This window comes from Meleagris gallopavo, chromosome 4 (genome assembly GCF_000146605.3).
Source record: "Meleagris gallopavo isolate NT-WF06-2002-E0010 breed Aviagen turkey brand Nicholas breeding stock chromosome 4, Turkey_5.1, whole genome shotgun sequence".
Lineage (NCBI taxonomy): Eukaryota > Metazoa > Chordata > Aves > Galliformes > Phasianidae > Meleagris > Meleagris gallopavo.
This window is the reverse complement of record NC_015014.2, coordinates 52822616-52848585: the sequence shown is the minus strand read 5'-3', so window position 1 is coordinate 52848585 and position 25970 is coordinate 52822616. Positions and strand designations below refer to the sequence as shown.

The window sequence follows — 25970 nt, the reverse complement described above, 5'->3', positions numbered from 1 at the left end:
CTCGGCGGCGCCGTGATGCTGGAGCAGGACGGCGGGCTCTCCCTCACCATAGCGCGGATAGTGCAGCGACTGAAGGGCTCCAGCCTCCACTCCCAGCTGGAGCGACAGGCCCGGGTGAGCCCCGCACCCAGGCCCGGCTCCCTCTCCCCGCCTCGCTGCTTTGTTCCCGGCGTTGTATCCCTGCTCCGCGCGGTCCCGGGGCCTCCCACCATCCTTCCCCGCTTGTCCGGTTGCTGTCTATCGTTTCTCCCTATGGGGCCGGAGGATTTCGCAGGCAACGTGCGGGCTGCTTTCTGCCCATCTCACCGGCTCCGATAGTGAACGGCTTTGGGTTGTAATCCGCGATTTGCGGAGCTTTGTGCCCCTACGCCGCCTTCCTCCGAAGTGCCCTCTGGGGAGACGGGGGTTTGGTGAAAGGAAGTGAAAATAAATGGAAAGTGCACGCGAAAGTTCGTTTTGTAGCTGGGAAAGCAGTTATTGTATTTAGTAACTGGTCTGCGCATGAGACCTTAGCTTCTCATGTTGCAGATGAACTCCTTCAGATTAAATTTGTTTCTGTTTTCATGACCGTAATGACATGGTATTGGTGCTGTAGCCATTGTTGGGCTTTACTGAACTGTTCGGGGTTTGATTTCATGGAATTCTGGATTTTGTAGAATTTTGGGATTTAATATTTCGTAAACAGTGTGTGAAGTTGTAGAGATTTGATTCCGGGCAGAGTGCCGATTGGTTGGCTTAGATTTGTTTGGTTTTGAAATGAAGCATGCCTTTCGTCTCTAAACGTCACTAAGGCTTTCTCCAGCAGGAGACATCATAGAATCATAGAATGGCCTGGATACAAAAGGACCACTATGATCATCTAGTTTCAACCCCCTGCTACGTGCAGGGTCTCCAACCACCAGATCTGGCTGCCCAGAGCCACATCCAGCCTGGCCTTGAATGCCTCCAGGGATGGGGCATCCACAACCTCCTTAGGCAACCAGTTCCAATGTGTCACCACCCTCTGAGTGCCTTCTTTGTTTCTTTTGTTGTTAGAAGCATCTGCCAGTTTGGTCCTTAACACTGCTTTAAATGCATGTCTGCTGTGCTCTTGTTGAGTGGCAGCTCTCTAAATTCAGCATCCTAAACAGAGGGTCTGACATGGCATGTAGAGAATGAAGGGATTTCAGAACAGGAATCTCTTCCAACAACTCCATCACTGATGACAATAAAATGCATTTTCACCTCTGCTTTTGTTCTCTTGCCCTCTGACTCCTGGAGGCCACTTTGATAGCCATTGGTACCTACACATCTGTTTTGACAAGGAAGCTCAGTGTTGCTGGGACTTAGTGGGTGGTTATGGTATGCAGTACCAGTGGGCAGCCTGAGAACTTTATCAGTGCCCTTATCAGGACAGTTAGATGTCTGAGTCTCATTCCTTAGAAATATCCAGCATCTCTGAAAACATGAGTCACAATGGAACACGAGGTCTGTTTTAATACTACTAGATATTTTTAAGATGTCTTGTAAACGTTATTTTAGCTGTTTTGTAAATTGATCTCTTCTTTAGAGTCTATGAAGGAGAGCTCAGAATGAACAGTCTCTTTCACCTGTTAATAATTTTGAGCAAAACACAATTTCCTGGTGTTATTTGTGAGAGATGATAGAAGAGTCCTGTGGTTATGAATCGATCCCACCAGTGCTCTGTTTGACGCAGCCTGCACCCGTGTCAGGGGCTGTGATGCACGATGTCTTTAAAATAAGTTTAGTGTGGGCGCAAAATGATCTACTGTCACAGTTGTCTTCAGATAATCACATTTTTGTCCTGAGAAATGAAATAGGGTAGAGTCGTGTGCTTGTTAATGAAGATTGGAAAAAGAAATGTTTTGTTGATTCCGTAAGATGAGTTTTAATGTTGACAGTGTGTCTATAGTTAATGCAATGACATGAATACAGAAAAAAAGTGAGCATGCTTTTTCACTCTATGCTCATTTAGAGGCCTTGCAGCCCTCCTCTGGACCTGCTCCAAATGCTCTACATCCATCCTGTAGTGCAGACCCAAGGCTTGGACACAGTATTCTGGATGGAGCCTTACAAGGTCTGAATAGAGGGAAACAATCACCTCTCTCTCTCTGCTAGCCACCCTTCTTTGGATGCAGCCCAGGGTACCGTTGGCTCATGTCCATCAGGACTCCCAGGTATGCTCTCAAGGAGCTCTCCCAGTCTGTACAGATATCTGGGGTTGCCTTGTCCCAAACACAACACCTTATACTTGGCCTTATTGAACCTCATTAGGTACATGTGAGTCCACTTCTCAAACTTGTCCAGGTCCTTCTGAATGGCATTCCTTTCATCTGTTGTATCAGCAGCACCACTCAGGCTGGTGTCACAGCAGACTTGGTGAAGGTTCACTCAATCTCACTGTCTGTGTCATTGATAAATATGTTGAAGAGCACCAGTCCCAAGACAGACCCTAGGGGACTCCATTTGTGACCTTCCCTTTCTGAAATGCTTTTAAGGTAAAATGTGGGGGTGGCTAGAAAAACTGATATGTGGAAATCTTCAGGCAGGAAATTTAGTTTGAGATCAAATGGAATGATTCAGAAATCTGACATCACCTTTTAAATGTGGATGTTTAACAGAATATTAAAAATTTTTATTTCTCTTTAGATCCCTAACAGAAATCTGTCTGACTCAGACTTGCCAGGTGACCAGGGACAAATGACATGTAAAGCTTTTTTAACTGAAAGTAAAATAAAATAAAAGCCCTAGTATTTTTTCTCCTAAAGAACTTTTCTAAAACAGAAGAAGAGAATAAAATGAAACAAAGGTTCTAAATTAAGTTCTGTGGAGCAAGCAATACTCACAAAACAAGGAATCCTTCCTGACATTTTCTGTGTAGACATTTTCAGATTTGTTTTTCTTGTAGGATGCTTGTGGTGGCTGTACTTGAAGGAGAGCTTGTAGCAGATCAAGACAGTGCTGACTGAATAAGCTGAAAGATGAAACGAGAGTGTAAAAGTCAGCCCAGACACCCCCCCCCCCCAGTCTGGTAACTCAGGTGTGTAGGGTGGAGGGAAGAGATAACACATCTGGGAAGTGGTAAAAGGTTTCAAGAGGTGCCTGAAGGTATCAGCAAGGTATGGCGAGGAGCTAAGCTGAAATACAAGATCAGAATGGCTGTCCAGAAAAGAGGACACCATCAGCACTCTTGGAGCAGACTTGTAACTACTTCCAAAGGATCTAAAGGAACTATTGATCTGAGTGAGAGGTAGTGACATTCACAAGGCTTGGAATGGTGGAGGGAAGAGAGGAGCACTGGGAGTGATGCCTCTTAAAGTTGGGATGCTGCCTGATTGTGTGCTTTGAGAGGGAGTGTGTGAACTTTTTAGATTAATTTATCTGGTGTAAAAGTTTGCAAGATATCTGAAGGTACTATTTCATGACTTTTTTTTTTCCTAACATTAAAGAGAAATTGATAGTGATTCCTGCTTAAGATCAAATTAAGAAAGAAAATGTTTCTGTGAATGCAGTATTTATTTGATAAAACTTGGCAAGTAAACAGAGGCTCATGAGTCGTCATGGATAACAAATGATTCCTTTTTGTGCACTGTATTTGACAAATGACTTGTTATCCTCTTTTGATAGAGCTTGTACTTTGGTCTAATTGGTCCAGCAGTAACATTGTGATATAATTAATTTTAAATTGAATGCAATTATGAATGCTGTGAACAGATTGTTCAGAACAGTTCAGAAACAATGCCAGTGATTCAGGTTTAACTCACAGATTTTTTTATTTTTTATTTTTTAGTAATATGAATTAAATATATTTTAAACTTGTGTTTTATTTGAAGCACTGATTTTATATTGAAATGAAACAAAAACTTGAATAATGCATTTTTGATGTTTAATTGATGTGTTTTGTATGGGAGAATGTAATGTTTAAAACTGTTTATTTCAGTATGATGCAAATAGAAGCTGTCTGTTTCAACTGTTAAATTTTTGGTGTTTTAACTTATATAAGAAAGCTCATAATACTTTCACCATTAATTTAGCTACAGTAGAAATATGCAAGTGTAGGAAAAATGTTAGTGTATTCAGGGTTTTATACTTACTGAAATTGGCTTAGATATGCTCAGGACTATCCTCCTTTTGGTTACAGAAATGTGTAAAATAAATCCAGAATCACTCCCTTAAATTTGTAGGATTGTTAGGTGTTTAGAGAGTGTTTATACTGGAATTGCTGTGATTGTAATTGAAATGATTTTGATCAAGTCAGCTTGGTCCTAATTGAATCATTTATGATGATGACTGCCAACATCTTAACAGGATACTATACCAAAGTCAAAGCTGTGCATGGAATGTAAACACAAAGGATTGCTACTGGTACCTGAGCCACTTGTAAAAAGTTTTGGCAAAATTTTTAAAGTCCAGACTTGTGCTTTCTCTTCTGTACAGTTGCAGAACAAGAAGGTGCTGACAAATGCTGTATTGATGGTTTGTTTTTGGAAGGAATGTCCAACAGCCAGTTGCCTCTTGATTTGCAAGGAGTAGACAAAGGCTGTTGATGAAAATGAACACACAACCCTTGAGCCCTGCTGTCCTATCCATAAAAATATGCACTATGCCAATTAGACTGGAAAGGACACCAGCAGGCGTCAACATTGTTAAAAAATAATTTGTTATTTTTGCTAAAATATGCTGTATTTATCCCTGTCTCAGGATTCAGCTTTAGTCTGACTGAGCCCATGAGTAGCATCATTTCTTCCCTGGCCTGGCTGCCATTCTTTACCTTCCATTGCTCCTTTTCCTGTACTCTGCCTGTTATGATCTTCCTGATAGATTAAAAAGAAGAAAAAGATAGATACTCATTCATCAATATGTGTATATTAAAATTGGAGAGTCTGTCTGCTTCTGTGTACCTTACATTTTGATCGTGCAGGAAATTAATTCAATTCATCAGTATGTCTCATCAAGGTGTGGGGTTCTTTTTCCCCAGTAAGCCGCAGTCGGCATTTTTATCAGTGCATATCATAGTAATGCTTTCAATATAAGAAAATGTTGTCAATGTGTTTTTCGTGCTACCAAAAAAAAACAAAAAACAAAAAACAACCAACCCCATAGTGGACAAAAATGGTAATGATATTTGGGCAGTGCGTTGTATCAAGCAGTTCAAAACAAAACCTGAACATTAAGGTACTGAAATACCTTAATGTTTTTTGCAGTATAGTGTTAACAACTAGTAAGAAAAGTAACTAACAGAAGTAACCTGTAATCACAGAAGTGGTTTGAGTTGGAAGGGACCTTAAAGATCGCATAGCTCCAGTCCTCCTTCCTTAGGCAGTGGAGTCAGAGTAGTTATCCAAAAAAGAAATTAAAGTATATAGGAGACCCAGTCTACTAATTTTGGAAGATCATCTCTGTCTCTGACTCCTTAATTTAATGCCTGTAAACACCCATATAAAATCAGAAGATGAAGCAATTCAGAAGGGATTTCCTTTATCCTATCCAAATGAGTCTTTTCTTTGGCAATATTATACAGCCCTAGGATGTGTTCTGCAGTGTTACGGCTGGCTGCAGCCACAAGCTGGACTGTCTGGCAGATTCTTGTGTTTTGGGTATTCAATAGATCTGCAGTCTCATGTATAATAAAAGAAGTCCTTAGCAACAGCAGTGTCTTTGGCTCTGTAGCAATTCTCACACCTTGTGGTTTGTCCTTATTGATCATCTTTCAAATAGCATGCCTATGCTCTCTTTGCTATTGCAGTAATATACTAAATATCAAAGACTTCAATATCTATAGTAAAGTGACTTAAAAGGAGAATTGCTGATGCTAGTAGCCTTTTCATTTTTCAGTCATCCCCCTTTTTACAGGGAAAAATAGAAATATTAAAAAAAAATCTGCATTGCTAATATATGTAGACCAACTCTTTTAGCAAGCTGTGCTGCACAGTAAATGAGCTTTTCTATGTATATGTATATTTATAAACTGTAAAGCAGATGACAAGGATGACAAGAGTTTGTTAGCTGAGTGTGATGGAACAAAAGCTTGCCATGCTGTCAGCAGTGTTGTCTGTGCTGACACACCGCATGGGCATGAAAGTTTATTAGCAGCATGAGTTATCATAATAGACAACAGCTGATATGTCTCCAACATACTGCTGAGTAGCTTTTGCTAAGCAGTGTCCTGCATTTCTGGGGAGCTGAGGTGGCTGTGAGCTTCTAACGTGCCTTGCTCTGGCATGGCTAGAGGGTGAGCTTCACAGATCTCCCAGTGTTATTTTCAGGTCAGCAGCCAAGGTTGCTATTCTCCAGTCCTCTGGCTTTATCCTCTAGTGCTAATCAGCTGTTAGCACATTTTGTGTTTTGGAAATTACACATTAAAGCCACTTCAAGAAAATCCTGAGTTTTAGATTGTTGTCGTTTTGGAACTTTCTGGTCTCTTTGTTTTCTCCTCTTGTTTTGCTGTAGAAGGAGATACCATAGCAGCTGCTCATGCTGTTGCTGAAGAATCTACAGCAGGATTATAAAGCTAATTGTTGCCCAGCTGACATCTGTCAAATGCACTTCAATGCACATTGCTGTATATATCTTGTAATGACAGCTGCAGAGGTGAACGTTTGGTCCAGTTTTTATTTGAAGCTTGAAGATGGCACCTCTTATCTGATGGGTGAACTGTGGGAAGTTTGGTTAGAAGCTGCAGAACATTTTCAGTTTGATTATGTCAATGACCAATCCTTTAATGTGCAGAACCTGGCATTTGTGCAAACCGTGTAGAGTACTTAGGAATAGTAAGCATGTATGTCACAGATAGTCCTTCTCCCTTTACCTGCATACAGCTTTTATCACAGACATAAAAACAAAGATATTGACTTAGGGAAAAGTTGGCTGATTTTTATTATTATTATTTTTTAACTGTAACAACTGCCTTCAAGTTACTAGGAAGTAATTTACTGTATGTATGTAATGTTAAGCTTATATGTTTCTTATTTTATAACTGAATACACACATTACTTTCTTTATAACGAGTGTTTGATGCTCATTTCTTCTTTCTTTTTTTTCCCATTAGATCAGCCTACACAACCCAGAAATTAAACTGGAATCACTAAAAGAAGATATTAAGGATTTTCTGAAGACATCAGGTTTGTAATACTTCAGATAATTAAGATGTGAAGTTGTTGGCACTTCAGCATGGAGATTGTGTTAATTCTGGATTGTGTGAGGCACTGTGAAAATATACACAAAATAGTAGGTGAGAACTTTACTAAATTATTAAACAGGATAGAGAAAATAAACAGGGAAAATGTTCTTGTATTATGGCAGCATACGAACATGTGATGCAGAAATATGATATTGCCATTTTACAGGATACTGGTAATTTATTCTTTTTATGAAAGTTATGAATGAAACAAGTTAAGGCCGTGTGGTAAATGGAAATTAGAATTTGTGGAGGTCCTCTTTGAAATTTTACCCTTTGGTAAATTTTTATTGGAAGTTGTAGGCTATATTACTCTATAATGCGAAGATCTGATTATAAGTGATGTGTGGTTTGTAATCACCAGGAACGCTGTTTCTATTAACATTTATGTGTTTTGAAAATATGATGGTTTCAGAGAAATAGCTTGTAATTGTTTAACCGAAGCTGTATCATAATTATTTGAACAGCAGATGGAAATAAAGGATATTCAACCTTTTTTGCAGACTTTAACTTGTAGTTTTACCTACCTTTATTAGGTTAAGGTGTCTCCCTCTCTTCCTGTCTGTCCAGTACATAGACATGAATTGAGACAGGACAGAAAACTCTAGCAACTCTAAAGTAACTGCTGATTCGTGTTCCATTAGTATTAATTTCTTAAAATTGTCTAATATATTTTTTTGTTTGTTTGTTTAATTTGTATTTTAACAGGTTGGGAAAAGAAGCTTCAGAATGCTGTTTATAGTGAACTCAATGTGTGAGTTTAATTAGCATGTTAATTGATCAAGTTCTATTTGCATGATTTCCTTTTCATTCCTTTGTATATGAAGGTGTGTGATGTGCTGCTGTTGTGTACAAAGTCTGCCATATCAAGGATGCCTGCTTTATTTCTGTTTGTAAAGTGTCATTTCTTTCTCATCCTGGTAAAAATGCTGAACTCAGATGTATTTTCTCATACTTCTAAACATTACTTTAATAATTTTTTTGTTGTTCTACTTCCAGAAGTACCAAAATTCATAATGTAATTCTGGTGTAGCTGAGGAGTTATTGCAAATGAATTATAAATTATTTTCAGATGTTTATAATAGCATTATGTGTTCAAATACCTTTAAGATTTTACGTCTCTAGACATAGCAAATCAGTGTCATCACATTTGTTATGGTTTTAAATGCAGTGAAATTTGAGAAATTTTCACTTTATTATTGTTTAGCTCACTTTGAATTAAACTTCTGAGAAGTACTGAGAAGCCTTTTACACTCTGGCAAGGCACAAAGGCAAATTAATTGATACACACAGCCCAAACTGCAAATTGCATTATCGAATAAAATTTTTTATGCAAACATACTCCTGCTAATTTAACTAAGCTTTTTACACTTAATAGTTTTGAACAGTCTGTCTTCAGGTCTACAAGGGTCTTGATTCAGCAAAGTACTGGTATGTGTTACCAGTTAAAATAATTCAAAAAAATACTACTTGTTTTTATTTTTGATAATCATATGCAGTTGTTTTTATTAGTGTTCTCATAGAAGAAATTATGTTTAGGTTTACAAATAATTAATAAAGCAAAATAAAAATATGAACTTTTAAAGTATACTGTATTTTCTTCAAGGTTTCCTTCACCCTGTCATCCTGCAGCACCTCCTGAGCATATGAAAGAACCTTTGGCTTATATGAGGAAAGCACAGGTTGGTTGTTATCAATTTTACAGTTCTTACTATATCTTTGGTTAGACTATTTCAAATTTGTTTTAATTTTATTAATCCAATTTTAATGTTACTGTGCAATTTCTAGGGTTTTTACCTTAGGAAAAATAAAGATTTGTAATTGTATGTGTGTAGAGTTTAATAATAATGTTGTATATGTAACATATTACATATATACCATAAATGCTCAAGTAATTCTCCTGCTATGGAAGAAGTGGGATGTAGTGGCAGGTGGGTGAATACTTTAGAACAGAGATTACATGAAGTATATAAAGAAGGAGAGTTTATTTCTGTTGGGAAAAAGATGTGTAGATACGGGACATTTAACTTAGGGTTACAAAAATATTATTTTGAAGAGATACACGTAGGCAGTTTGGCAATAAAAGACCACAAGCTACATAGATAATGAGAGCAGAAAGAAGAGAGATATTCAATAATTGGAAATTGGAAGGAAAAGTTAAAGCTTTAGAGCTAAGGAGCTTAAGGAATATTGAGGGGGAGAATAAGAGAAACAGGTCTATAAAGGATTGAACAAGGATTTTGATATTGGGGAAGAGTATTTCTACTTTATGGGATTTTTTCATCCCTGCATGCTGTTTGAAATAAAATTTTGCATGAACCTTTTGAGGTTTTTTTTCCTTTCCATTTTTAAAGAGTATGATCCAACCAGAATATCAGAGATAAAGGTAAAATTGTATTTCACGCAGCCGTGCGTGGAAATACATTGTGATATTCTTTTACAAGTTGTTCAACAAATTGTGTTACTTTTTCAATCATATCGTTGCTTGTTGCAGTAAGTCTTATTGTGCTGCACTGCATTTTCTGTCTTTAGCATGTAGGTATAAAGATTGTATTAAACAAATTTTCTACTGTGATGTGGAATGTAATGCCACAATTTACTGTCTGAAAATAATCACTCATATCAATGAATGCTGACATGAAAAACACACAAGTACTTATATACGTGTTTATGTATGCGTTTGTTTGCCTGAACCAGTTTAATTGGCTGTTATTTCATAAAAAGAGTATATAGTGCTTAGATAGCACAATATTTTTGATACTATGTGGAAAGGATGGTTTTTCTAATAGTTTAGGAAAGATAAGGAGAAGTTCTGTGTTTACTCATTTCAAAGTTTCACTTACCTAGTTCAAAGAGAATCATGCATATTTGTTTTCAAATTCTTTCTTGAAATACAAATAGTTTTTGCAGGGAAATACTGATAAGTGGTGATGGTTAGAAGGTTGCATAAGAGAGTGGTTAGGCGGTTAACAAGACATTATCCAAACACACTGATGTGTGTGTGAGCATTTGATTATTGAGATGTACTCATTTATCACTGTTGGTAAAAGGCCCATAAGAAAACAAGGGCAATCAGCTCAGTTGAATCTCAGCTAGGTTTTGTTAATCTTTTGAATAAAGAACAGTAAACAATGTAAAAAGTTTATGAAGTCAATGTTTCCATGATTTTGTTTATTTTAAATATTTGAAAGTAGCTAAAATGCAATTATTCAGATTGCTGATGTCTGCTAGAAGTAAACTAAAAGTGGAAACTTACCGATTTATTTCCACCAGGTATCAGAAATCTAATGAATATTTTGAAGGTAGAAGGCTGTTTTTGTTTTATTTGTAGGTGGATCTTTTTGCCCTTATTTCTCTTTTAGCATCACAACAGTTGGAGAAAAATATTTTGATATATCAACAATATTTGTCCTAATAGAAAAATGTTTTTCGTGTACATCATATTTGATTTTTATTATGCACAGGCATGGCTTAAGATGCTTTTTCCATTGTTATGAGTTCACTGGCATTTTCTTTATCCTTTTCAGTCTTAATTTTGTTCTACTTCAGAATTTTGGGAAGAAGTGTAATACTCTTTGAAAACCATATTATTTTGATATCACTTATTGGAATGACTTTGAATGAACCACTAATTAAAACTGTATTTGCTCGTTTTTTTTTTTACTAACAGATGTGAAAATGTTCATGGTTAACGCTTTTTCTTCTCAAATTGGTTATGTTTTCTGATTTTTAGCTAGAAGTCTCAAATTTATGTACTGCATTCTTTTCACTATATCAAAATAACAGATTTCTAGGAAATGATAGAGCATTCATATTCATGAGAAGTAGTGCTATAAATCAGTCATGCAGTTGTGGCATTGTTCAGTGTAGAAAAGTACTGCAATTAATAGTTATGCTTTTGAATGTTAACGTAAACGTGCTGTGTATTTTCTAATTGTGTGTGCTGTAGCTGGAGAACTGTTCCTGCAGTTGAGTTAAGGTAGATCATTAGGTTCAGCTTCTTCATTCAGTCTTTAATTAGGTCTTTCCTAAACATAGGCCCTCTTTCATTTCTGTTTCTTGAAAATTGACAGGTATGATATCTGTCAATCCTGTCAAACCTCTCTTAAAAGCATTCAGATAATTTCACACTCTAGTGTTCTCTATGCTAATTGGTCTGGTTACAATTTGAGAGGATTAGGTCACCTACTCCCACTTTGCTTAACGGAAGAATTATTACTTATGCATCTTAATGCAGATTAGGCGTTATTGCTAAATTCTAGGATTTAAAAATCGAAGACTTTGCTAATTTGCTTTGCTGCCCAGCAGGCATTGGTTTGAGTTGAAAAATTCTTAAATCTGTTAGACTTCTTTATTTTGATATCCACATATTGATGAGGCAAAATGTTGCAAGCCTTACCAGCTCTTTAGTTTTCTCTGAGTTCAGCTTTTTCTTGATTTAGGAGAATTTCTGCAAACAATGATATATAATTCAAGTGGGCAATGTAAAGATATAAGAACAAATAGAGATAAAGATACGAATAAGAAGCTGAGTGCAAAGAAATGTTAGGAATTGTTTCTGACATCTCCCATGAAACCATATTCTGATTTTGTCCTATTCTGATCTTACAAAGCTCATAACAAGCTAAACACTATAGATCACTAACATGCTACACCTCACTGCAATAACTCTACCCATCTCTGGCTGGGCAGTTGACTGTCACACCAAGAATGTCAGCTTCCATTGCTCTTTGGAATGAGCTAATGCTCAGTCTTGCAAAGCTGTCTCACTCCTCTGTGCTTTTTTTGCGTCTTTTATATTTTGGCATATCGTATTTTTAAGTTTTGATCTTTATTGTTTCACTTGATGCTTTTTCAACTAACACCTCTGTATCCTTTGCTTCCATTTGCTTATATGGTTTAGTAGTCTCTGTGTTCTTTCTCACATGTCATTTCTTCCAGCAACAAAACCACCAGCTCCAGCAAAATAGAGTACTGTAAATGCTTCGTTCCTCCATGAGAGAATAGATAGTTTGGTGTCATGCTGTTGTGTAATTGTGGCACTTGGAAGGCATTGTATTACTGGGTGCAGTAATACAATGAAATAACAAATATTATACAGAATATTATAAAAATTACTACAATCAGAATATTTTTTACAGCCAGTACTTAACCTGTTTTGTTTATAGAAGAGAAGGTAAAGGGATGACTTGATTTTGGGAAAAAAAGTTACTGATAAAAGATAACTATTGTGTTTGATAGAAAATGTCGTAAAATCTTATAAATGGAAGCTAAAATGAAGCAATTATAGGCAAGACATGATCTTTTTTTTAACTTTTTTTTTTTTTCCCTTAAGAGAACATTTGAACTTCTGCCCTTCCCTTCATTTGCTTCCTGTCTAATAAACTGCAGCCCATTTTGGACAGAAATTTAAAGAGCTTAAATGGTTAGATGGTACCTAACTGTTATCAAATTTGTGCCTAGAGCTAATTACAAATAATAAATAGAGTTAAATGAAATTAACAGGAGTCCTTACATTCATTTGGTTGAAGCTTGACTCATCATCTGCAGAAAACGAAGTTAAATATAATACCCACCAGTGCAGCTGTAATCATAGAAGCAAAGTCCAAAGCCAGTTGACTAGGAAGTCAGTACTAGTTGGCATTAATTCCAGGGGAATTATCCACAGATCAGGCCACAGAAGTGAGTTTGACGTCTAATGCAATAATCAGAAAAATCTGATTGTTCTTTTAGCTGTCCATTTGCTCTTGTGGAATTTGTCATCTGTTGATGTATAAGGAAGTACTAAGCACTTGTCATAAATCAATGACTGTGAAATGTATACTTTTTAGAGATCTAAAGTTTGAGGAGTTCATTTTTCTGGTTCTTTCTTGTGATGTAGATGATGAAATGTTTCCTCTGTTGTTTCTATTTAAACAACCATGTAAACTTTCCCTTAATGTCAGTGGTTCTTGTTATCATTTCTTTATATATGAGTTTAGAAAGCTGCTTATTCTCAGACAAGGCAAAATTGGAGAAAAAAATAAATTTTACGTAATTTAATTTTTTTGTGTATTTCAGGGAAGCTGGGAGAAGCGAATTCTAAAAAGTCTAAATAGTATGTGCACAGAACTCAGTATCCCACTAGCACAGAAGGTAATGTATTATGAACTTTCTGTTGCCAAACTGACATATTTTTTCTTGAAATTAAGCCTGGTCTTGCATTTTTTGTAGCGTTCATTTTACACTTGGTTATCAAAAGCTGCAGGACTGCTCTCCAAAATATTTTAATACAGAATACAGAATAATTCTCAGACTGTACGCTTGAGCTGAACTTGAGAAGATGGCAGTCTATAGGAGGATCTTCCTCTGCTGTTGCAGGAATTAATCTCTCGAGGGGCTACGTTCATTGCTTTTAACAGAATGTTTTTGTGTGCAGACACAGCTGTATAACTTACAGCTGCACAGCCTATAGATAACATGAATGTATTTTGTTTCCTGGATCATATGGGTTGTTGCTGGTTGTATGGGTTTCCTCCCCCTCCCCCCCCTTTATTTTTTTAAATGATTTTCATAAAAACATGAAGTTTGAATACTTATATACTTTAACTATATTATGTATTTTGTATATGGCCCAAGACAATTCCTCTTTACTCAGTGTGACCCAGGTAAATCAAAGGGTTTGACACCCTTGCAGCTGGTACTTAGGAGAGAAAGATACTGACACATCATTACTGGTTCTCTTTGACAATCTGCATTTGTTTCATTATTTATTTATAAGCTTTTAATTTTAAAGACCACAGATCAGGATAATAATGTAAGAATGTTTCATTCTTTATTTTCCTGTTACAATATATAGATTTTTTGATACAGTATATAGTACTTTGGTTTTCTCTACAATATGGTTCATCATCAATTATAAAAATGCAGTTGGTTTTGCTTTTCGTGACTGTGCCACAGATGGGAATTTGAGGATAAAGTCCAGAAGCTCCAGCTCTAGCTCAGTAATATTAATCTGACCACCAAATAGCCTAAAATTCATTAGTAAATCCACAAAACTGTTTAATTTCCACCTTTCCTTTTTTTCCTTGAACTGGAGCCTGGGACTTTCTACAGTTGTTAGCTTGGGATTAGTTTTTAGCAAAGGAATTTTGTGTTGCTAGTGCAGCCTGTTTTTAAAAGTGTAATATTCACTTACATATTTGAAATAGGCTTTTACTCATTTTGTTAAAAAAAGAAGAGTTTCTTTCTTGGTGACTTTCAGAGGCCTGCAAGTGAGCAGAAAGAGCTGCTTAATAAATGGAATGAAATGGGAACTGATGAACCAGGTAAGATCAACTAAATTCAGATGCATTAATTTTTTTGTGTTAATAAGTTGAACACACGTTATTTATCAACAAGAGATTAATATAATCATTTCAAGGTAAACAGATTTCAGTCTTTTTTTCTAATTTATAATGTTTAACTGTGCATAAGTATTCATTTTATTGTCATTTTGTTTTGAGTTACTGTGCTAATTTTGAGTCAGCACTGGGAGTATACGGTATAATACTCCCGATTCCAATGGTTTAGAGATTTGTACAGCAAAGACACGGCTCTTTTTAGTGTAAAATCAGGCTAAGAGGAAGAAAATATTCAGAACTATGGTTAATTAAGCTCAGACATTTTGTTAACAAAAGATAAAAATAACACCTGCGCAGAATAGTCATGTTAACATTTGGGAGAGCAAGGCTGACCAAGTTAATTCACACCCAGGTTCCTCAGAAGAGGTAATGCAAAGGTAATGATTTGTATCTCATGGAGTACTACCTACACAACAGCAAATACATTTCATGGATTGTTGATGACTAGTCCTACTTTTTATTTTACTAAAGCAAATTTCATTCAAGAATCTACAATGTTTTAAAAAGTCTTTTAAGAATATCATATCACTTTTCATGTCTGAAAGTGCTTCAGTGTAAAAGCTTATGTGAAAGCAGTAAAAAGTCTTCTAGGACTAATATTCACTTAAATACTTGGGATTTAGAAAGCCAAGGCACTGACTGATAGCATAATCTTAGAGAATGTGTAATAGTTCTAAGCATGATATTTGGGATGATGATGATGTTATTTTAATCTTAGTAAGACATTAGTAATTACTTACTAAGTAATCTTAGTAAGACATTATTGAAATTGCTACATTGTGTTACATGTATGAGAAAATTGCATGTGTTTTCATCTCTTTTAGTTTTAAGATACCATAATTGAAATCTTATTTCAGATTTAAGTCTCTTCAGACCTGTTTATGCACCTAAAGATTTTCTTGAGGTAAGAATTCATGAAACAACTCAGCAATTGAATTGCATCCATTACAGTTTTTTTATGTGAGGTGGATAAAGTGTTTTTTAAGTCTCAAAGAGACAAGTAAGCAGTACAATTTGCTATTATTCTAAAAAAGCCCAATTGGTATAACAGAGATGATTGTCCATGGAGTGAAAGAATAGAAAGCTCATAAACAGTATTTGCAGAACCTTAGATTTTTATTTTCTGAGTGATTGTCCATACACATATTTATACTGAGACTAAGTAGTGTAGACTAAGTACTACTACTACCAGAGTCCCAGAACAGTCTGTGAGGCCAACCCACACAAATCCCTTGTACTTGTGGATAGCATTTACAAACAAAGTCCTTCTCTCAATCAGATTAGCCTTTGCACTTTCTTCAGGTCTTTTTAAGACAGTGTCTGATTTGACCATTAATTAAGGTTAATGGATTTTATGAGAGTGGCTCTAAAGGCACATGGACGCTTGTTTGTTAACTTACTCTATGGATAGGACTAAAAAAATGAAAATGCTTGTCACATACGTGCATGCACTTTGTATTTTCTTATTGCCAATTAAGAATTCTAAAGTAGATTAGAGTATTGAACTGTTAAGGTAACTTCTTACGTTATCCAGCACTTATAGAAGTGGCGGAAATATTCTTAAATCTTTTAACTGCTGCAGTTCTAGTTCAGCAACAATGGAAAGACCAATGGTGAACAATAGCTTCTCAAAAAAGAATGAGCTGTGTTGACATTAATGTTACAGTGCAGTAGAAGTGCATTTGTAGTGTGGAAGAGTTGGTGCAGTATTCACAGTGTGGATTTTTAGGGGTTTACTTTAGCTAAATTCCAGTCTGATTGCTTCGACTGCCTGCCAGTCTATGACCAGAATGCATCAAATGTGCTAAAGGTACATCTTGGTTGTGATGTTAACCAAGCACAGTAGTTGGAAAAGGTCCAGAGATTCTCTGTGAAGTCTTACTCTCGTTCTGAGATAAGTTGGCCATGTAGGTACATCTACAGCAGGAGCTCATGCATTTGTCAGATAACTGGACAAGGCAGACACTTAACCTGCAAAAATGATAATTCTGCAGTGATTAATACATTTCTAATATGCTTGCACTGGTATTTCAGACAAATTGGCATTTATAACAAGTGAAAATGGACACATTTTATGATATTGTTTACAAATCAAAATGCTGTTCTCTTTTTTTTTGTTAGCTGTAGTTTTAAATTATATTTGTGACCTTCTGTTTCTCTGAAGAATAACCTGATTGAAGCTAACTTTTCCTCTGAAAGCAATTCCCCAAGTTATTTCATAGTTAATTATAAATGTTAAATTGCAATACATGAAGCTGCTAGACTAATTGGTGTTTGAAATTTTAGGTCATCTAGGATTGTGAAAAATCAAACATTAAATAGAAATGTTTGGAGTTGAGAGGTTTTGGTCTATAATCAAACAAAACCATTACAAAAAGAGATTACATGATCGTCAAGACTTTAAAATCAGAAATGATGGTACTACCCATCATTTTGCATGGTTCAAGTGTAGAACATATATATAAAATAGAACTTACTTTACCAGCTATATTTATAATAGGAATGGCCAACAGAGCAATAAATTTGCAGTCATCAACAGTACTTAATAACGACACAGTAGGAAGTTTGGGATTAAAATTAGATGGAAAATAAAATTTACAAAATCCTCAGTTGTATATCCTGCCAGTTATACAGGAACCACAGCATCAAGAACATGACAGAATAGATTTTTAGAGTTGCGATGATCTCCTCATTTTGTTACACCACTCTAGATCAGTCAGAGGTTAATGTACTTTAATGTTTGAAATGATTCATTATAAGTTTAGTGGAATGTCTTTTGTAGTGGTAGAGAAGACCGATTGTATTAACTACGAATTGTTTCATGCTTATCAATTGTAAATACATTTCTGAATCCTACAATTAACTTTATATTCACATTATTACTTTTCTGAAGAGCTCGTCTTTTCAAGTTACTCATATCAGAAAATTTTAATTAAACATCACTGTACTAACAGTCAAGTTGTGCATTTAATCTTTAATCTGTAAACAAATCCATTTTCATTTTAGACTTATCTAGTGACTTTCTAGGTCACTTTTTTTTTTTTCCTAATACTGTTTTCTTTCCAGAATTTTCAGTTTGTTTCATTAATCTTTTAATTTACACGTCTGATGGTGAGTTTCCATGGCATTAGAATATTTAAGACTGAGAATTGTAGAAATAGAATGTTGCAGAATTTTATAAAAGCTGGAAATTTACCTTTGAAGGAATCTTTGCCAGCTTAACATTATAATATTAAAACATATATAATAAGAGTACATGTCAGATTAAATTGCTTTCTATATTCCAGTTATTTACCTTGACATTAAGTTCTTCTCTTTTAAATTTTATCCTTACTTTAGATTTTTAATTTTGTAAAAATAAAATAATAATAATAATAAACTTAAACGAATGGAAGTATTTGGAGGTTTTTTTATTTAGTAAGAAAATATTTTAGTAGCAAATCGTACATCATTTTGATTAAACATCACGTAGGATTGCCAGTGTAAAAACACGAATAAAGATTCTTTCAGAAAAGCAGTAGTGCTGTAGAATATCCTTGATGTAGCCATCAGAAAGATTCAAATACCCTTGAGAAGGAAGCTAATTTTAGTGAAGATATTTGTATGTAGCCAGCTCTTAGTCTCATTTATTAAAAATGCTTTCTGCTTTTTTATTTCATAGGTTGAGCTTACTTTTCAAAGTGGAGTAAGTTTGTTCCCTGGAAAAGTTGGCTTCTTTTTTGTTTTGAAAATGTAGGTAGTTTGATAATTTGGGCCTGTACATGTAGTAGTTGTGGGAAATGGTTTTATGCCAAAGGTACAGTTTGCAGTATTGATTTTGGGAACAGTTCTGAATGCAGATTTCCACGTATGTGCAAGGAATGACAGAGCTATTGTTTTTAAGGTTCTGATGAATCTTCGAAACCCAAATTATGAAAATGGAGAACAGCCTAGTTTCAGAAATCATCTGGGGCTAATTCAAGTTCCTCTAAAAGTTAAAGATATTCCAGAATTGGTAAGTATGTTCTTTCTTAACAGTAAGTTTCTATAAAAATAATTTTGCCTTGGTGATGAATAAGAACCTATACAATAATAGAGTATATTAAAATTGAGATAAGTTTTTCCTTTTGTAAATGAAAATCAACATGAACATAAAGTGGATCGCTAGTTAAAATACAACGTAGAAAAGTTTTATGATAAGACATTCTTATTGACAAAGAAAACGTAAATGCTAAATTGTCAGTCACTTGGGAAATATTCATTTTGTGCCACACAGCTGGTGATTTGATATAAATGCTCATGCATATTTTGTTAAGTTTTTTTAATGAAAAAAAACCCTCTAACTATCCAATTTATCTTAGTCTCTGTTTTATTTGAGCTGCACAAGATCAGTTAACCTGACAATTTCTGATTTTCTTCTTAAATTAGTTTTCAATCCTGTTATAATTTCAGACTGTAAATGAAAGGAATTTAAATATAAGTCTTATCGCTGGACGACAGGAGAGCTATTCTTAATACTCCACTGATAAGGTTTGTCAGGATTTTGTGCTGATAGAAAAGCTTGCATCTGGGTTGAGAAACAGCTCGGAATTAGAGATCATTAACCTAATATTTTATTTTCCACTTTATTGCATCCTGGCATAGCTCATAGGCATCTTGAAAACTGAAATTAGAGTAAGGATTGATGTGCGATTCTTCTCCTTTTGAAAACCTGAGCTCTTATTTCATAAATATACATTTAAAAGGAATACATTTTGTGGAGAAAATATTTGCATTTAGACTTTGAGAAGAATTCTTGTGATTTAGGGAATTAAACACTGTTAATTTCCCTTTTATGGTTTTCTTGGTTTCTTTTCAGAAAGAAGACTTCAGTGAACTAGACTTAAACATAGGACAACTGGGTATTGATGATTCAGCACAAGTGCCTCCTGGTTAGCTAATGCTGTGCTTCACTCATTTAATTAGAACACTAATGCATAGAATACTGTGCAAATATCAAATAATCTATGTATTTCTTTCACAAGAAACCATAAATATTTGTTCCGTTTGTAGTAATTTTCTTGGTAAAAAATAGCTAATAATAGACAGCATTTCAAATACTGAGGGGTCAGATTTAAAGAGATATAAAATAGTCAGCTTCACTTGAAAATAAGTTTATTTCAGGTATTTAAACACTAGAGAAGAAAATTGCCTGTTTCAAAAAATACAGAAAATACTGAAAAATCTTGTCAACCCTGTAGTGTGACACTGTTAATATATGTATGTATAAGTGTCTTCTATTATTTTTCCTTGTATGCAGTTATTCTAGTAGAACCAAACCTTAAAATGGTGTCTTACACAAAAATGAAAAGGCTATATTATGAAGTTATTTTTCTTTTAAAATGGGAATTTACCTAATTAAAAGTCTTAGTTCCTGTAGCACAGTGTAGCTTTAGTATTTTTGTCTCTCCAACTAGAAGTTGTTTAGTATTATTCCTTGAAAAAGAACATTGATGCTGATGCAATTTAATTTTAGTGCCTTCACATTCAGCTGATTTTTTACTTCTAGAGATATGTAGAAAAATACAGAATATTGTACTAGTTTTTTTTTTATTATTTTCTTATCTAATATTTGCAATTTGTCTTTATTTCTTTATTTTCTAGAGTTCTTTGAAAATGAGCATGTACGTATTGGACAAAAAGGTAGGCATCTATTTCCATCTGTAAAATAAACAAAAAACTGAGTAGTAACAAATACATCTAGTAATTTTATATCTCATACGCCTTTAGAATCTTAACAACTTAGGCAGACTAGAACAAAACATAGTCAATAATAACATTGTAATTTAGACAAGGATGGAATAGGAAGCATTGCAGTCTACCAGTAGCTATCAGATAAATAGTTCCACAGATATTTCATTAAAATTAAATAGGAAGCATAGACACGCAGCTTTTTGGTGATAACTTAGGTCACTGCTAAATGTCATTTTAAAATCAAAAGATTCTGGACTCCTTTCCCCGCATACACAGTTCTCATTAGCGTAATGGGTTTTACGTCTGCATCAGAAAAGAATGTTTTAACAGTTATTTGCAACTGCAGAACTTGTTAAATATTGCAGTACTTAACCACCATGTATACACCTTTTTTTCTGAAAATGTTCAGGAGTTTTCCTGAAGGATGAGAAATGATCTGGAAAGGAATAAACATTTCTTAGTTCAGATTTGCTTTTATAAGCATACATGCAATGTTTGAAATCCAGCAATACCCACTGGTTTCTGTCCCTTGTGATTCCTTTTAAACTTTATCAAACTAAAAAAGGAGGTTGATGCAATTCCAAAACTCCTCCACTCCCTTTTGTTGTTTGACTAACCAATCAATGATGTTTCTGTCTTTCTTCTCTTTTTGTGGTTCTTATTTTGTCCATTGTCTGTTCTCTGTTCCAAGTGCAACTTATTAGGGTACAGTCCATCTCCCTCTTCATAGAATCATAGAATCACCAAGGTTGAAAAAACCTCAAAAATCATCTAGTCAAGCTGTCCACCTGCCACCAATATTCCCCACTAAACCGTGTCCCTTAGTACAACATCTAAACGTTCCTTGAATGCCTCCAGAGACAGTGACTCAACCACTTCCCTGGGCAGCCACCACCTGACCACTCTTTCGAAGAAGTATTTCCTAATATCCAACCTGAACCTCGCCTGGCCCAACTTGAGACCATTCCTTCTAGTCCAATCACTAGTTATGTAGGAGAAGAGGCTGAGAACCTCCTCACCACATCTTCCTTTCAGGTAGCTGAAGAGAGCTATAAGGTCTTCCCTAAGCCTTCTCTTCTACAAACTAAACAATCCCAGTTCTTTTCTTTTTTGTCCCCTAAAAAATGTCTACTCAAGCTTACTGAGATTTAAATCCCCACACAATGTAATTTTTAATGCTCAACTCTTGTCTGTGTAGAGCAGGCTCTATTACACAGATTGTCTTAGCTTTGTATCTGTGCGAAGACACAGAATCTTGTAAAACTGCAAGCTAAAGGCTTGACCATAAATATTTAAGTTTATTCAAGGGGAATCCTTCTCCATGCTCCATTGGATGTTGTTTATGTGACCTTGCCTGTCACAGATGCATTGATTTTCTCTCATGTAAAATATTAGTGTGAGGAGCTGCCATTATTGTATTTTAATTTGTAATTCCATAATTATATTGAAAAACTCATATTCTATATGGAAAAGCTACTTTTTTCATACTTTGTGTCTCAGTAAAAAATGGCAAGGTAAATACTCATAGATGCTGAGATGAGTCACAGTCTTTTCTGAAGTTTTGTGGGAATTGCAGGAATGTCTTTTATTTTTGCTCTTTAGGGGAAGAAAAGGAGATCACAATCTTAAATTACTGTCATTTATTGCTTGCTTCATTTTTTACAGTTTAGCAGAACAACATCTGTGTTAGAGCTCTACAGGTTAAACAAAAAATTGGCAGACCAGTCTATTCAGTACTTAAAAAGAGAGGGAAAAAGAGAAGAATCATTTCAGTAGGTTTTTGAATCTGACTTCATCCTTCCATTACAAGACTGATATGGTGATTTTAATATACAGTTAAATTTAGAATAGCAAATTGTTTCTGATGGACTGCTGAAAAATTGGAGGATACAGATTTGGAAGCATCTCACTACCAGAACAGTATTGATCTATGGGCAGTTGTTTAAGTTTTTTGCTCTTACTATCTATTGCAACTTAATTTTTTAATCACACACTAATAATCAAGCTGAAAAATCCAAAATCAATTTGAGTATCATAATTGCCTCAATGAAATTGATATTTCCATCTTGAAATTATTTACATTGTGGTTCACAGTACTTTCTAAAATATTCAAATACTTTACAAAAGTCAATCATTTCACAGAATTATTATCCCAAACCCATCTCTAGATAGTTAACATCAAAGTAGGGTCAGTAAGAAAGCAGAGTAGGTGGCAATCTCATATTTGATATAACACTCGTACTGGAGTATTTTGTGGCTATATATGACTGCTTGTTCCACTTGGTGTCAGCCTAGAAGCTGCAACTGGGCTTAAGTAAAGACGTTTAAGTGCTACTCCTCTGCTAATGGCAGAATGTCAATTGTTTTCTTTCCCAAAGAGCTACTTCAAAACTGAATTGTGGAAACCAGACCTTTTAGATATTTTCTCTTTAGTTAATGTTTACAACATGGTAAACTAGACAGTTCACCCTGTTCCTGAATCTTCATGTTATATGTTTATAGGGCTAAACTGCACTCAAACTATCAAATGCTATCAAGTACTAACCTAACTCTCTTACATTCTTTGTAACTTGCATGTATGTGGTTTATTTGTCAAATACATGTTTGAATTCTTTTCTTATAACAAACATCACCTAAAACAAATATTTCCAAATGATTGCTTGCACAGAAAACTGTGATAAGCTACATAAGCAGAAAAAAATGAAGGCATTAAGTTTCAATGAAATATAATGTTTCTTTATAATACAATATTTTATTCCTTTTATATTTTTATTTTTGTGTCCACACTAATGTCCATTTTAAATACATAGAAATATTACAGAAGTCTGTTATTTTTGGTATAAATTCAATTTTTAGTACTTATAAAATAGCAATTAAGAAGTAAGGAACTTGATAGCCTGATAAACTTTGGAAATCTTAAATTACTGTCATTTATTGCTTGCTTCATTTTTTACAGTTTTAGCAGAACAAGATAGTGCTGCAGCTCAACAATATGTTCGTCAGGGATGTCCAACAGCACTCCGAGCTGATCTATGGGCCCTCATTCTGAATATTTCTAATCAGCCAGAGGTAAGGGGCAAAGTGAGAGCAAAATGTGAAGGTTTGTGTGCAAACACGTTTTTTTCTGTTCTTGAAAAAGATAATGAAATATTCTACTGAGTTTTCACACTAACTGATGCACATTCCTTTCAGAAACCTCAGTGTTGTGGTAAAGTCTTTTAGGCTCTTCTCTAAATATATAAGCAAAATACTATGGAACCGACTATTTATTTGATCTACCTAACTTCTGAGCTTTTCCTTAATGGTGCTGATTTTCTTTCAGAGGAGACAAGAAAGAAATCTCATGAAGATGAAACGCTCTGAAGTTTTATAAAAAGAATACGCATATGCCTTTTTCCTGGCTGTTAGAACCAGTCATAATCTGTGTATACATATCTTGTAAATTGCTTTATATTTGTGGATTGTTTTCATGTCTGTTTGTACAGCAGCATTTTTTCATAGTACTTTGTGTTTTACTGAAGTCCTCAAGAATTAAATCTGTTGCAGTATTAGAGGACAATCAGTATATCTAGTATATTCATACCACAGGAAGTTAAATTCTTTTTTTAAGTCATTTCAGAATTGTGAATATTTTGATACAATATTTTGATTTCAATTAAAATAACATGCAGAGATGTAAGTTTAGTCACAAATGTGGTGATTTTACTGTTTTTCATGTCCTTTGAAGATGTTTCTTACAACTCTGAGAATGGTAACTACAGAGTGTAGTGATAAAATCTTATCCTTAAAAATAAACCTGAATCCTGTCCGTTGACAATTTACTTAGCAAGTATTTGTGCAAAAACAAGTCTTTATTAAAATTATTTGGCCTGGAATTGGAATTACTTAGCTTATTCTTTTTTGAAAAACTCGAGTAGGCTTTTGTTTCTAGTAAATAAAGATTAAATCTGTAGAAAAATCTGTTGAAATAATAACAAAATAATGTAAATCTTAATCGAGATGCTTAACACAAGACTTAAGTGCTATGAAATTATAGATCAACTTGAAGTTTAGAAGTCGTTCTCTTTAAGAAAGCAGGAGTATTATCATGTGAAATTAATGTTGTTGGTTACACTGCATTTGTTTATATCCTGCTAAGTTCTGTGTGCTCTCAGAGCATCTTTATCTTAATGTAGAAAGTGAAATAGTTGAATAATAACAATAAAAAAGTATAATGTTTTGGTGACTGAAGGTCAATAAAATAATAATAATAAAAAGATAGAATATTTCACATTATGTTCATGATGTTCACATTATGTTCACATCATGTTCACTAGCATGAGCTAGTACGGCAATAGATTTATCAAAATCTAGTTCCTGAAATTGATGTGGACAGCTCAACAGTCACTTTTCTTTTTAAAGGGGAACAAGCTATATTTTCACATTCTCCTTTAGGAGATATTCTACAGGGTTCAGAGCCTTGAGAATGATCTTATTTGGCTATACGTAGGAAATTATTGGTGAGACAGCTTTGTGGTGCAGCTGAGGTGATGTCAAGTGGCTGGAGAATGAGAAACCTCAAGAAAAAGTGGTAAGTGAGGATGGATGAAATGATGTAGAACTGCAAGTTTGTCAACAGCTTCAAATTGTTGAAATTAGGAACTGGAAAAGAGAAAAAAAAATCCCCCACATCCTTCCACATGGAACAGAAATGATTGTAAGTGTAGAAAGATACATTATATTGGAGAATATCTACTAAAACACTGAGTATACGAATGCTTGTACGGTATGCTAAGCTGACATTTTCCAAGACTACTTCTGCATAATGTAGCATAGTGTTTGTTATCCTGTGCTATAAGTTATAATTGCTTTGTGGATGTTGAGTATGAAACGCATTGAAGGGATAGGCTTTCTAACAGGGAAACTTAATAAGTGCTTGTAGACAGGTGGGGTAGCACGTGAGTTAGTGTAGCTGTGTTATAAGCTGAATGCCCATAGTTGACTTTATGCTTTGTTAGTGTTTCACAGAAGTATTGATATAACTATTGCTAGTGTGTTAACAACCTGAGACTTCTTGCATATACACATTTGTTTTTTTTTTTATTTGCAAAATATAGCAAAGCAGTTTTCAGATGCTTGGAGCTGTTTTTTTTCAGTCTGCTGTGTTTTCTTTAGGCTTTATTGGTTTATCTAACACATTTTTCCCCCTCTACCTCATATATATTGTTTCTCTGCTAGAACTGAATTGTGTGGTTGCATGGATTTCTTACTGTAATATTTTTGATCTGCAGTTTAGGATCTATTGCATTTATAGATATGTGCATCTATAACTCAAAAGAATCACAATTTCCTTCTTTTAATCTAAAAAGTTACAAGTGTTTGGTATGATAGGCATTGTGTATGCTATCATCAAATATTGCTATTTGGAAAACCGTATTCAGTAAAGCTGTATAAAGCCTCTGTATAAAGCCAGTACACAGCCAACTGAGGGATAATACTGGCAATCTAGCAGCATAATTGGCAACTGTAAGTTCTATGTAGTTATTTAGATGTTTTTAAACACACTGCCTAGCAATGAATTGTTTATTAGTTTTCATTTGCGATCATACATTTTAGAGCAACTGTTTAAAAAGCATTTTTTGAGGTTGAAAAGTCAAACCTTTAAAAGCCTATCTACTACTATCACATAGTAGTCTGTACAGATAGTCCAATTTGCTGTG

At 34.8% G+C, this 25970-nt stretch overlaps 1 protein-coding gene across 1 annotated transcript in view; it reads left to right on the top strand.

Moving 5' to 3' along the window:
- The first annotated feature begins 6 nt into the window (after nucleotides 1-6).
- The window catches only part of TBC1D19 (TBC1 domain family member 19), a 46057-nt gene continuing 20093 nt past the window's right edge, over nucleotides 7-25970 (top strand). Inside the window, exons 1-11 of the mRNA XM_010710318.2 lie at nucleotides 7-114; nucleotides 7049-7121; nucleotides 7886-7931; nucleotides 8784-8859; nucleotides 13238-13312; nucleotides 14421-14484; nucleotides 15417-15463; nucleotides 18443-18553; nucleotides 19397-19469; nucleotides 20182-20220; nucleotides 23228-23340. Coding sequence (XP_010708620.1) covers nucleotides 16-114; nucleotides 7049-7121; nucleotides 7886-7931; nucleotides 8784-8859; nucleotides 13238-13312; nucleotides 14421-14484; nucleotides 15417-15463; nucleotides 18443-18553; nucleotides 19397-19469; nucleotides 20182-20220; nucleotides 23228-23340 — 816 coding nt within the window. The 5' untranslated portion in view covers nucleotides 7-15. The remainder of the gene's footprint in view (nucleotides 115-7048; nucleotides 7122-7885; nucleotides 7932-8783; nucleotides 8860-13237; nucleotides 13313-14420; nucleotides 14485-15416; nucleotides 15464-18442; nucleotides 18554-19396; nucleotides 19470-20181; nucleotides 20221-23227; nucleotides 23341-25970) is intronic.